Raw genomic sequence first — 13745 nt, 5'->3', positions numbered from 1 at the left:
GAGTCGAATCGCACTTGAATGCGTACATGACTGAATAATGAGTCGCTCTCTTCATTTTACATTCCATCTACGCTAGTTTCAATAGTTTGATTAGAAGTGAAGAATTCACAAAAGTAAATTCCAGTGTCACACAAATTCACACGACAAACACACTTTTCGCATAAGGAAAAATCCCTTCATTTTAGTGTGATGAGATTTTTACCATCGTCTCATGCGTCTCTTGGATGAACACTAAAAACGTATCATTTTTATTTCAATCCTTCCCCGCCCGTCTCCTCAACGCAACTCTCTCGCCCATTTGCGGAAAGAAAATCAACAAGTGAATGACTATGTGTTGAATATTTATAGCTTGCTGAAGCCCTTTTTTCACCCATCCTTACTACGCAAACCCCACCAATTCACTCTCGAACGCAATACGGAAAACATGTTTGCTTGATGCTCTCTATCTTTGGGCCATCCTCAGGCACATCCAATTTGATAGAGTCAGTGCCTTGGGATGAAATAAATTACTCCCACCATTCTGGGCCGCAGAACGAGAAGAATGACGGGAAAATAGTGTGTGCTTGGGAAAATCTCGCACTGCGGTCGGGATTTTCGGCGTAGTCTTTTGTACACAATCCTGGCCAGGTGAAGTTTGCGGGGATGAAAAAGAAGCAACAATACTCACCATTGGCATCCTTCGCCTCGAGACCTTCGGCCTCTTGCACCACAACTGATAGCACCACAATTTTGGGTTTCTCCTCGGCGGCCGCATGGAGCAGTCGATAGTGGCGGTCTGGCGAGACGCCAAATGCCCTCTGGGCCTGCAGATACATCTCCTCCTTGTAGTGGGCAAACTGCAAACGAAAAGGTTCATTATGATGTATCCTCAGTGGTAAATCATGTGAAGAATTTCCACAATATCTCCCATTTTTGATCCCCCCTCTCGACCTTCCTGTCACGAAAAAAAAGGAAACTACGCCATATGTTACATTGCCATACAAATGACTTTCTGACCACATTTCACCAATATTTCATGCACGTACAAGAGATCCTCCTCACAAAGGCATCCTTTCTGGCTCTCCTTCTGCTCAAATCAACCATGAATATCATTAAATCGAGTGGAATTTTCATTACTTAATCCTCAGGATTTTCTCTCATATCTTTCCTCCGACTGCACAATAGGAATGAAACGTAGAAACTAGTTCAATTGACATTTTTCTCTGGTGGAGAATGCATGAAAAAGAGTACATTTTCCACAAGACGGTGGAATTTTCAAATGAAACACGACGAGCAGCTGAGATTTCAGAGAGTTGCTTAGAGAAAAAAGACAGATGGAAATCTCATCCACTTCATCCACTCCATTTTCTGCATGAGATGCAATTTGCTATCCACCCACTTTTGCGTTGCTGTTCCCGATACAAACAGCCGCAAGTGTTGCGTTTCATAACATTAGAATGTTTATAAATTGGTTTAATTTGCAATTTGTATACAAATCCTCCGTATATCCACTAAATTGAAAATTAAACTCCGTACCAAAGTTGAGTGCTTGATGGATTGAGACAGCAAATCTGGTAATGAAGGATTATAAGAAACACGCAATTAAAGTTTCTTGCATCTGTGCCATTGTGTTAGTTTCTCAGGAACCTTCCGCAGAGCCAGTGTGAACAAAAGAAGACTGGAAAAATCAAGAGATTTTTTTCTCCCTTTGGAAGCTTTAAAAATGTGAGAAAATCTCTCAAACGTAGAATAATCATTGAAATCAAGAGGTAAATAATGACTTGAGAGTTCTCTTTGAAAGCAACTGTGTCTTAAAGATCAAGATTGCGATATTGTGAAATATTGAAGGGTGAGAGAGAGAGTGAGAGAGAGTACTAAAAAGGATTAATATAAAAGGTATAAACATACCGTTTAAAGTTTTGCCACTGAAAAGGATCTGTATAAAATGTGCCATCACACAAAACATCCCCACTAAACCGCTTTTGTTTAGATTCTCATCATCCTTCTTGGTGGAAAAACAGCCCAAAGAGACAAAACAACCTTTTCATCAGCCCCACTGCCATTCTCTTGCCATGTTCTCGCTTAACCCATACAATTTTGCCCCATTCACTCTGTTCTTTCTTCCATCCACACCGCGCGGGTAATTATTTCACAAAGCCTCCTTCTCTCTGGTGGAAAACGGTTTAATTAAATTGCATTAAAACCATGCTCTGCAATTAACTTCATCCCCCAAGAACAGTTTGCAATTCTGGCAAGTGGCTCTTCAGCTGTTCTGTGCACTTCCCCGAAAGCATATTCTAATAACTGACTCTGAGAGGCTCTCACCTGCCCTCCTGGAGCCGGAGCGCCCACTGTATTGGCAATAGTGTACAGCACATCGACATAAAGCTGCTCCCTGTGCTCCGGCCGATTGGCCTCTTCGTCCACGTGCGCCTCGCGCAGATCCTTCTCGTGTTCCGGAAGCGTCTCCGCCCTCGCCTCGGCAGCTCGCATAGATGACAAACGACGATTCTCCCTCTTCCATGCCAGAGCGGTGAAGCTCTCAAAATAGGAACCATCTGTCTCCTGAACTCTGCAACAACAAAACACACCCCAAAAATACTTTAGCGAAGGAAGGTGAGAAATTTTTATTAAGTTTTATGTGACAACTTTCAACTCTATTCTCACACAGCCTCACACCATCGTCTTATTCTGGGAGAATTGTGCTTCTTCTGACCTGTCTTGTCCTCTCCAAATGAATTTCACAACGCACAAAAAGTAAATGGAATTGAGGGTGACAAGAGTGTATGAATAAAGAGGCGTTTGTATACATTGTGGGAAAACTTTTCAATAATGCTCTTCAAAAATTGTTTGACAAAAACTCATTTGAGACCTTTTGTGCTTCACAAGTTGAACATGTTTTTTTCTTTTGCTCTGTGTGACCAGTATTTTCGATCTCGTTGTGAATTTCGAGCGTCAAAACACAATTAATATTTCACAATAATTCAAGTGGCGAAAGCTGGGATAATCATCTCACTTGCAAAGTGATCAAATTGACATGTGATTCAATTGCTTAATCTATATTTCAATGGATGTGTTTACCCTATATGCCCCAGATTATATGACTAGGGCATTACTGCGTACATTAGCAATTACTGGTCATCGAACTGATCCCCCTTCGATGTTTGAGCAACCTTTCAATGCTGCTCAACATTCATTTTCCTTGCCTCTGGGGAAAACTCATTAACCTCCACTGGATGGGCGAAGGTGGGAGGGTGGAAAATTGGAAAATTTTCAGCCATTGCCAAAGTGAGATGCTCAAACTCATTAAGCTCCAAATGAATGAGGAATTCAATTCTCATGCTCTCAACGGAGATTTCATAAATCACCGTCACACTTGACTTTTATCCACATTAATTTTCATCTCTTGCGAAATTCATTAAACGTGTCACTTTCATCAATTAAATCCAATCATTTTGCCTTCGCCATGCAGTGTTAAAACATCTTCCGGCCTGAGCAATCCATATCAGCAAAAATTCAGAGCTGATGAGGAAAAGTCGCAATTTGCCATGTCATCAAATTCATCATCATCAGCAGCGTGGCTGATCAATATTTTTCATTAGCACATTTCAATTTTGCATTCCATCATTTTACCTCAATCTAATGAACTGACTTGGACAAATTTACCGCTTAGTTGACCATTTTTCCATGCCTAAATATTAACTCCATGCCTTTGTTTGATGCTCATGAAACTTCCACCACATCAAAAACATTGTAAAGCATACCGTTTTCAGCAAAAATAGCGCTTAATCATGAATAAAACCATTCATTTTCATCCCCTATATGTGGTTTTATGTAAACCAATTGACAAATAATTATCGCGGTGAGAGATAATAGAGAAAAACCCTCGCCATGGACCAGGAAATTTGTTATAACATCATTCGCGGTTATTCGCGATATTTTTTTTCCGCTGGAGCCCAAATGGTCACTAAAAAATATATTATGAAATTTCCACATAAAAGGCGAACATAAAATGACACATTTTCCAAATTAATTTATCTCCAAGAGATATAAATATCAAATTGTCCAAACCATAATCAAATTTATTATTGTGTTATAATGTCAGTCGGATTTTTTTTTCATTTGTGGTCATTAAATTATTTGCACCATAACATTATTTTTACGATTAACATAACTCAAATTGTAATTGAGGAATTAAGAGACTTTTCACCACTAACCGTTTAATTTTAATATGACGCCGCGAGAATGCGAGGACATACATCCTGAAGCGCATTTCCATAGTCTTTGTATCTCTAATAAGGTGGCATGTTATGAGGAGATGCTATAAAAGATATCAAATATGGGGAAAGTCCACTTAATTTTCGCCAAATTGTGTTCATACCATCCCATAATATTCACTCACTCTCCCTCTTCTTCTATCCATCCACCACTAAATATGATTTACACTTGGATATTAATTTCCCGCTCTCAATTTTTGGCACATCTTAGCAGCAACATAAAAAAGCGCCTACACGCTCTTCAAACTTTTAATACACCCTCTCACGACTTCCTGGAGGTCACGTGAAAAATCACCGTGAGATTTCATAGCCAGATATTTGTGGGCCTTTAATGGCAAACAATAAATCTTCCACAAAATTTACAGATAAATATTTGTACGGCAAATCACCATAATTAAGTGATGTTGGCACAAGTGCACGAGAAGTGCATTGGTTAAATATTTCCCCCATTATCATGCTCACTGGAAATTGCCAGAGAATTTGTGGTTCTGCAGTTGTGAGAAAAGTTTAATGTGCGAAATCAAATTTCATGCACTATTGAAGCAGATTTTCAGGGACTTTCATCGGCCAGACACTGAGCCCATGAAGCGTAAACTCAGCATTGTTATGCCCACAGTAATTGGATTAATCAACAGGATGGTGCCTCGTGCCTTTGATATCAACAATCTTCCTCTGCGATGAGCTTTTGGTGAGCGTGGAAACAGTCGCATCACGCAGAGGAATCTTCATACGAATGAGAATGAGGAGAAAATGGTGTTAGGGAATTTGTATTATTAAATAAAAATAACCCCGAGACCCCAATCGGATGGAGAGCAAAAGACCATCACAGAGACTCCCATAGAGATCGTCTCATAAAGTGGATCGATAAAAGGTGTTTACTGTATATTGCCAAGTTGATTCCTTCGCTTTCACCTTCCCTCTTCCCGAAGACTCTGCAAAAAATCCACCCTCTTACTTTATCTAATTTTTATCCATTCCGTGTGTCTCTTCTTCGGCCTCCACCATCTTCTCTGGCTTTCCTTTTGTTGCCTATTTATCTGTCCGCTCATAAAATTTGTATTAGACTCCATTTACGCGCTCTTTTTATTATCTCTATCACTTTTCTCGCTCTCTTTCTGCCCATTTTCTCATCATATGACACATACACCGAGAATCTCTCCTTAGAAATTCATGTTGATGGTCTGTCGCTGTGGCTGAAGAGACAAAACTGGGATTTATTCCATTCTCATATTCTTCTCTTCATCTATGAGATTTTCCTTCGCCTTTTGTTTGTCGATGAATCGTGAATTCATAAAAGTTCCTCTTTGTGCAACTCTCTCTTCATTCTACTCTCTTGATTCCAATACCATCCACTGTACATACATTAGCGTCATCCCTACAGATTGCAGAGCTTTCTGCACACACCAAAGTGCGCCTGGAGATAGAAGAATGCTGAGACCGGAGGCGATATTAATCTTTCCCGGGAAGTCCTCGTCCACTTAATTATGATACAGAGAGAGAAATTAAATGCCCAAGAATTTTCTTTTCCCCCTCTCACTTGCATCAATTTATAGTTTCACCTCTCCCCACACCACCCTTCCCAACGTCGACTGATTAAGACTCCGCATGTTTGTGGAAAATTTATTTCATCGCCTCTTCCAAGGCGCCAAGCAATTACTTTGCTGATGACAGCAAATTCCGTGGCGAAGGGTTAAAAATTAAATGCAATAAAATTGATTCACGATCTCACAAGAGAAATGCGAGACATATTTTCTGGGGAATTTCCTTCCCAATGGCAAATATAAATATGTAGAAAAAACAAGTCACGTCACAATAATGCCTTGACAATATAAGAGGAGGCGAAATGTTTGTCTTCGTCAAAAAACATTTCTCTTTTCATCCAAGTAATATGACTTTTTTTTCTCTATCTCTTCAGTCAATATTATACTTGAAGCACGAATACCTCACATTCTCTCAGAATTCCTGACCCACCGCTTTAGGATGCTTTCGCAAAATCATCTTTACAATCTGGCACTGTTCATATTTCCAATTTGTGTATTGATCACTGGAATATATCCAGTCAGATTCTGTTTTAAAATCTTGGATTTTGATGATCTTGAGCTCATTTGAAAGCTCTCTCAAATGCAATAACTCATCTCAACATCAGAAGCTTCTTTGACCACGATAGAATATTGCAAGATGTGATTGAGATGAAAGATATTGAGCTGAAGCAGATTATCTGACTATCCCTGACCTTAGAAAACATCCCATTCTCTTCTCATTTCGTGTCCCCACATATAAATTTACATTTCTCCTTCCGTCCCTTTCATAGCAGATTTGTAATTTGCACTATCTCCCACTTCGACACCAAAATCCAATTATGTCACAGGTTTTGGGACAAGATTCGGCAGATGGTGTACGAATTTCTGTTTTTACACACATGCCCTTGGAATTTGTGAGTATACTTTTCAGATTTCTCCTCATAGGGCAAAACGAAAAGAAAATTCATCTCACTGAGCTTTTCCCACAATTCCTCATTGTATCTGTTGGCACGCCACCCCCGAGATTCTTGTCTCTTGCTCTTCTCTCATTGGCAAACACACAGTCTAAAAAAAATCTCCGCCAAGATCCCTTCACTCATCCAGTGAGAGAAAACGCGTATCAGTGGCCCAAAATCGTATATAAATGCAAATGGCAAATGTCTGGTGGGAAGAGATTTAAACCGAGCGAAGCGGTGAATTGTCTGTATTATGTACAGAATATGGGTATAGATATTCTTATCGCATTTCGAATGATTATGGCACAATTGCAAACATATGTAAGGAGGGCATTTAGGGCGTGTGGGAGGCCCTCAAAACTTTCCAGCTGATGTTGCCTCGCAAACTTCCCACGAGTGAGAATCTCTTCCCCCTCGATTTTTGCCGCATTATATGCCTTATCGTCAAACTTTAAACTCCCGCAGTCATCTCTCAAGTATCATCCAGTGGTGGTTTCTGGAGTGGTGATCGTTGGTGGTGATTCGCCGGAGCCAAAGCACCCCCAGTAATAACCTTTCGGGGGGGGGGCTTTTATATTTTAATTAATTAAAATCTCCAGCAACACACCAAAGGAAAACATCCGCAGACACCACTCCAAATTTCATGTCAATGGAATTTACATGAAAATTAACAGGAGGGGAAATTCTTATCCTCTCTCGTGGAATGGAGATTTGGTGATTGGACAGAGGGAGAAAAAAAAGCGGACTAAAGAATGCTCAAGGAGGGAAAATGTCGCAGAAATCGAGGAATTTAATTGATTTCTATTATTCAATTTACATTCGGAAAATGACATCATGTCCTCATGATTCAACGAATCGTAAATATTTCAGGGAATTAAATTGGAATTTAGGCCCTTCTCCATTTCCATGTTCGATTTATTTATTTTTTTTAACCCATGTCAAGTAATTTGCAAATCTCTAAACAAGTGAACTCGACCCCTTGCGTTACAATGAGTTAACCATAGCCTTTTAGTCAAATGACGAGAAAGAAAGACAGAAAAAGGCCCTTCGTCAACATGATAATGAAATGAGATTAGACCATGCAAAAAATCTCTTCTCACTCTAGCCAATATGCAATAAATGATAATAATCTCTATGAGTGTAGCACGTTTTATCGATTATTACTCTTCTTGAGAGGCCCTCTATATCTCACACATTTCGTTGTTATAGCTACTCTCCTTCGTGAAGCCTTGTATTACGGATTAATCAACTTGCGATAGCTTCTCCAAACTTTCTATTGCGTCCCCTGTTTCGAGGATTATTAATTATAATACAGCAGAGGCAAGAAAATGCGACAATAAAATAAAAGACAATACAAGAAGAACAATAATTGTGTCCCTAAAGTGTTATTTTTTTTTAATTATATGACTCTGTAATTCTTAAAAATCTATTGCATCCTTCGCGAGGTAATTAAAATACACTGATTCACGAATAAAATCTGACAGTTTTCTGTCGCTTATTCACAAACTATTCAGAACTTTATTTCTACAAATTAAATCTGTTGATTATGTATAATTAGCAGATGGAATTTGCATATTCAACAGTTTTAAGTTAGCAGAAATTTTTGCATTACGTATTCAAAAATTTACCCCAACAGAAAAGTAGTGCGGAAGACACTCTGTTGAACACGTGAAAATTTCTTTTCCATATACTGAAAATGCTGTGAAAATCGTCTCGGCAAAAACGAAACTGATAGAGTAACGGAGAAGTTGAGCAAATACGGAAAATATGCTATACGTGTGGTTTTGGATGGGATTAGAAGGGGTTTTAGATGGATAATGTTGGGAATCATAAATCGAGAATGTACAACACACAGCCTCAATTTTCCCTTCTCACCCACTAACATCCAAAAAAAAATCTAACTTCACCCACGCGATTTGTGCCAATATCCGCACTTTTCTACTCCCACGAGACTGGCAGCCTCTTCCGGGAATCACCCACTCCCCGCCTAAATGCCAAGAATGTCGAATTTTCCCATGCAAATTCAATAAAGCGACCCATACTATGAGCAAAGGTATGTCTATATGTTCATACCTACAGCGAGATACAACATAGTCGTGAGAAAAATACAGGAAGACGAAGCGCTTTTCACTTTCCTCTCTTGCGATGCCACGGGAAAACAACACATCGGAACGGCCGTCGAGAGAGGCTAGCGATATTTTGATACTTTTCATCTATTGCAATACTTTCTTATTCAAAAGGCGTACTTAAAAGAAGTCCTTCACAACGGAACCGGATGGAATTCAATAGCTTATTTCATCAACCCATCAAGCTTATCGCATTAAATTTAGTCAACGTTCCATTCAGGCAACACATGAGTTTGTTGTTTGCTTATTGTTCAGTGAAATTCCTTGAGAAAACCGCCTATCGTGAGTCAATCGTGTGAATAATGCGTATACATTTTTGGCGAGGGTGTAAAATGCTTCTCACATTGTTGCTCTGTCTCTCGGCGGGTATTATTATTAAGTCGTATGAAATATTCATCTAACGTCATTCATCGTTCTCCAAGGGGGCCAAATGGGCCTCCCGGCTTCGCCGCCCCCGGCATTTGAGGAATCTCTCTTCTGGGCCCCCGAAGAGACTCCGTGGAGCGTGTGTTTTCTACCAAGTGGATGAGTACACGAATATTCCATCAGAATCACTCAACTGGTAATGATTTTATGATCATTTGGATACTCCCATCGCTTCGCAACATGTGTTCCAACAACCCTCCATTGCGGAGCACAGCCCCTCGATTAGCCTAACATAAATCCGATTATCTGCCACCCGGAATTATTGAGTGCTCCTTTGATCTCTGTGCGTTTAGAGCTCAGACTCTTCGTGTATTCGAAGGAGAAATTCTTTTCCAATGACGCCGCGCCACCGAAAAATAACACCCACACCCAAGAAACTTTCGCTAGAGCTTCGCAGATGAAAGAATTATACCATACATCTTCTGAGTGATTCACAAAAATTCACAAATTGCCACACTTTTCACTCTCCTTGTGAATTAGCGCGAATGGAGCGCGCTTCTTCCAGACATGGAAGGAGTGTACATCGATTTTCTTATCTATACTCAACCAACACCATGTTATCTCTCCACCCAATATACAAAGTTTCCGCCAACTTTACCACACTCAAAATACTCCTCCATGAGAACTGTGCTTTTCGGCAAATACGTAAAAATTGCATTGCGAGTTCTCGCTCTTAATCCCGATGAGAAAGACAATTTAACTTTGGCCGCAAGTTGGAAGCAAACACACCCCGAAGGCAAAATAGCAAGATGAAATCTAGGTTTCTGGGATCATTTACAAGCACGGTCGAATTCTGTCCCATGAAAAGAGCCTCTCATCCGGCTGCTCTAATCACTGTTAATGCAGTGATGAATTGAAATAGTTACCCACTATGCAGATGAGACCAAACCACATGAAATATTAACATGACTGTGAGTCAATTTTGTCCGCTGAGAATGCGCTCTCTGTCTGTGGCTTTCCCAATGGGGTCGAAATGTGGCTTTCACTTTGTCATGACATCAACTACCGCCATCATCGAAGCAAAAGGAGTCATCAGCTTGTGAACAATTGCATTCCTTTGAAGGAATATTTCGTTCCTCTGCCAAGCTTTTAATTAGTACATTATTATTATTTTCTGTGAGTTGTCAAAGAATGACAAAATTTGTACTATTTGGCAAAGGACCTAGAAAAAAAACAATAATTTCAAAATGTAATTTTCACTTCACGAATAATCAGAAAAATCGGTCACAACCTAAGAATATAAATGTCATAGCTTTTGTCATGTTACAGCGCAAAAACCTCAAACAAATTTATCTGTGTAACTTCAAGAGCAAGTACAAAGTGAGGCCCTAAAAGCAAATCGAGTGTAAAAGTGATGGCATAATATTTCCAGACATCCCTTTGAAAGCCAAAAGGGCTCCCTCAGTCACAGCGGCTTAATTGCAAATAAATGGGAATTGATCACTCACCCGGAAGTGGATCGAGAATCAATTTCAGGCCATGACAGTCTCCGTCGGCAGAAGACCAGCGGCGGCCGATCCGGCGGAGTGGTGTGAACTGGCGAATTTCTCTGGCGAAATGACCCAGTTCGCGGTGGGGCAAGGCACTCGAGATTCCTCGATTGGCGCCTCGATGAGGATTGTCCGCCAGCCTGAGCCGGTGGAGTTGCAGCTCCTGGCTGTGGCACCACTTTCGGGAAGCCTGATGGGGAAAAAAAAGGAAAGCATTAATTAAACTTTTCCTCTGGACAATGCATCAAAGTACAAGCCTTGGGGCAAAAGGGTAAAAAACAATAATGGAAAATGAAAACCACAGAAGCCACATCATCATTTCGCAGTGAACTCATTCATTGGAATTCTACTGTGAACTCATGTTCTCATCTGGTTTGCAGGTCTTCCTGAAATCTCCGCATTTCCACTATACTTTTCCACAGGATTCTCTTTGTCTCTCTCCCCTTCACAGTGTGAATATGTGCGATGTCACTCCCAAATGACGTACCATAAATTTTCTTTCAACATCTCCAACAAATTCATTTTACATGACAAATTTCATTTGCAATTTACACCAGAAATTATTTAATAAAACCTTATTGAAATTCACAGTCGCAAGTGAAGTGGTTTAGAAATTCCACTAGAGCATGAAAAGCAACCAGAGATGCAGGATGACATAGATAATCAGGCATCAATCCTTCAGAATAAAGAGTAGGAACAACAGTCTATCACTTTCAACTCTGGTACACAATCTTGTACAAATTTTCGTTTTATGAGACCTCCTTGAGATACACAAGAGACAGAGAGAGAGAGTATTCCACAGACAATAAATTGAGGAGGAGGAAAATTAACGCTGACGAGACAACAGAGACGCGTCTTGTGAAAGATCTCAGCTCGCAAAGGGGAGAGTATCATCATTCTCACAAGTGGTGAACTGATAAAAGGCCATATGGAGACACTTCTTGCCACTCTGCCTTACATCCCACCCAAATGAAAATTCACACAATTATCATTAAAAGCTCGCTTGTTGTCGTCTTTCACCTCATATCTAACTGCACGCCATCAGTGAAAACATTTCTCTACCCCAAAACGCTTGCATCTTAAGTGATTTCCCAGGAGAAGATGAAACTTTTGCCTCACTTTGCTGTATATCTCAAAAAATGCGATGAAGAAAGTAATGAGAAATATCTTGCTTAAGCTAATGCAAAGTATCTTGTATTCTCAGATGTTTTACCTTGTAAAAATTCATCAGAATCTCATATGAATATCTTATACTATGTAACAAAGGAAATGGTAACAATCTTTCAATATCAGAAGATATAAAGGAATATCCTGAATCTCATTTATTCTATTTGACATGATCCACAAAGGATAATCAGAAAACACGCAATGGATAAATTTTACAAAAGTCTTTCGTTTCCTGGGCACTTCATAAAATTACTTAGCATACATCCAATCATGAATTTCAGATTAATTATGAGGGTTTTTTTTCGAAGAAATTCTGCCCATAATAAACAGAAAATATGCTGGCTAAATCTGCCCTAAATTTGACTACAAGTGCCTCGGAATAAGGTTTCCATAATAAAGGCATTATGAACGTGAAATATTGATTATATGACAGGTGAGAGAGCCGAAAAAATTCTTCATTTCTCTCAATTATCAACATTTTTCACACAACAACGCAGAACTCATCTAGTTTAATATGAGAAGTAGTTAGTTTACAAAGTGTATTACCCTCGAGACGGGTGTGAAAAATGGATTTTTCACATGGCACTTCGACATTTTGGCACTCTTGTTGTAGTTTAAAAGAAACATGTGAACATGTAATTACCGTAATCGTATTTTAGGATGTCAGGATGAGACTTTATTATTTATGTGATGTCATGATATTTTTCTAACACAATCTACCCATGAATATTTCACAATCCTTTACCAGCAATTGAACATTTTAAATTTCCTCTGTTGCACACTCAATTTCACTCCTTCACGATCAATTTGACCAGAGCGGAACGGAAAATACACAAGAGATACAATAGCGACACAAATGAGAAGAACACGGAAAAAGCTCTTACCGGAATTGCAGTTTCCTAGGAGAAGAATGAAATGAGCTTTTCTAACACCATCAGAATTTCAACACAGATGGGAAGTATTAAGCAAAAATGTGTGAAGAATTGCAGTAAAAATTTAATTCACAATGGAAATTTGAAGGAAAATTTTCACTCTCCCACATATTTATACATGATATTTTATTAATGAGCCCGTGTTGCTTCTGCAGAGGAAAGTAATTGACGGAGCGGAATCAATAATAAAATGGCAGAGTTGAGAGAGTGGAAGAAGGTGTGGGATTTTGAACCCCCGTTGGGAGACACAAATTCACCCAGTAAAACGAAAATGGTGTTCAATGTGAAATTAGATGACACTCAGCATGAGACAAATCTCCATAGACTTGCTTTTAAGTATTTAAGGCACGACGGGTGGCCGAAAGCGTGAGCTTTCCTTTGTCTCCACAGCATTTTTTTCTGCTAATACAAATACCTTCTGCCGAAAAACGGACTGAAACGTATACACTGGGAGACAATGCTTGCTTAAAGTGTCGTGAAAAGTGTCAAGAGAGGACAAGGTTCAAGTTCAAATGAGAATGAAACATATCAGAAATATTCGGAGAAAATATAATGGAGAGCACCCTCGAGAGTCAAAGGCAATGTTGAAGGGTGGAATTGGAGATTCTTGCGTTGTTTTATCCCTCCCAGAGGATATATTTTCACTTCACGAGGGATTCCTCCTCGCCAAATAATGTCCCTTTCCTTGGGAATATGAACAACTGCCGTACCGAAGGAGATCAATTGTCATTCACCCCATTTGTTTGGCCCTTTCTATCTCTCTTCTGCCCCACTGTGTGTTTGTCTTCTACGACGAAAATCAATGGCGGATATTGAACTCCCTAATTACTTCCTGGCGGCACTGCAATTTACACTTTCCCCAGTTCGTGAAA

The 13745-nt window shown here is 39.7% G+C and overlaps 1 protein-coding gene across 3 annotated transcripts in view; it reads right to left on the bottom strand.

Moving 5' to 3' along the window:
* LOC132264195 (BAI1-associated protein 3) overlaps positions 1 to 13745 on the bottom strand; it is a 37539-nt gene that overhangs the window by 17839 nt on the left and 5955 nt on the right. For all 3 annotated transcript variants that reach the window (XM_059764304.1, XM_059764307.1, XM_059764306.1), the window contains exons 3-5: positions 10733 to 10964; positions 2305 to 2551; positions 668 to 836 (exon numbers count right to left, since the gene is read on the bottom strand). In XM_059764304.1, the coding sequence (XP_059620287.1) occupies positions 668 to 836; positions 2305 to 2551; positions 10733 to 10964 (648 nt within the window). The remainder of the gene's footprint in view (positions 1 to 667; positions 837 to 2304; positions 2552 to 10732; positions 10965 to 13745) is intronic.

Source organism: Phlebotomus argentipes, unplaced genomic scaffold (assembly GCF_947086385.1).
Source record: "Phlebotomus argentipes unplaced genomic scaffold, Phlebotomus argentipes genome assembly contig_32, whole genome shotgun sequence".
NCBI classification, from domain to species: Eukaryota; Metazoa; Arthropoda; class Insecta; order Diptera; family Psychodidae; genus Phlebotomus; species Phlebotomus argentipes.
The sequence above is the reverse complement of the archived record's forward strand: the minus strand, read 5'-3'. Positions and strand labels throughout refer to the sequence as shown.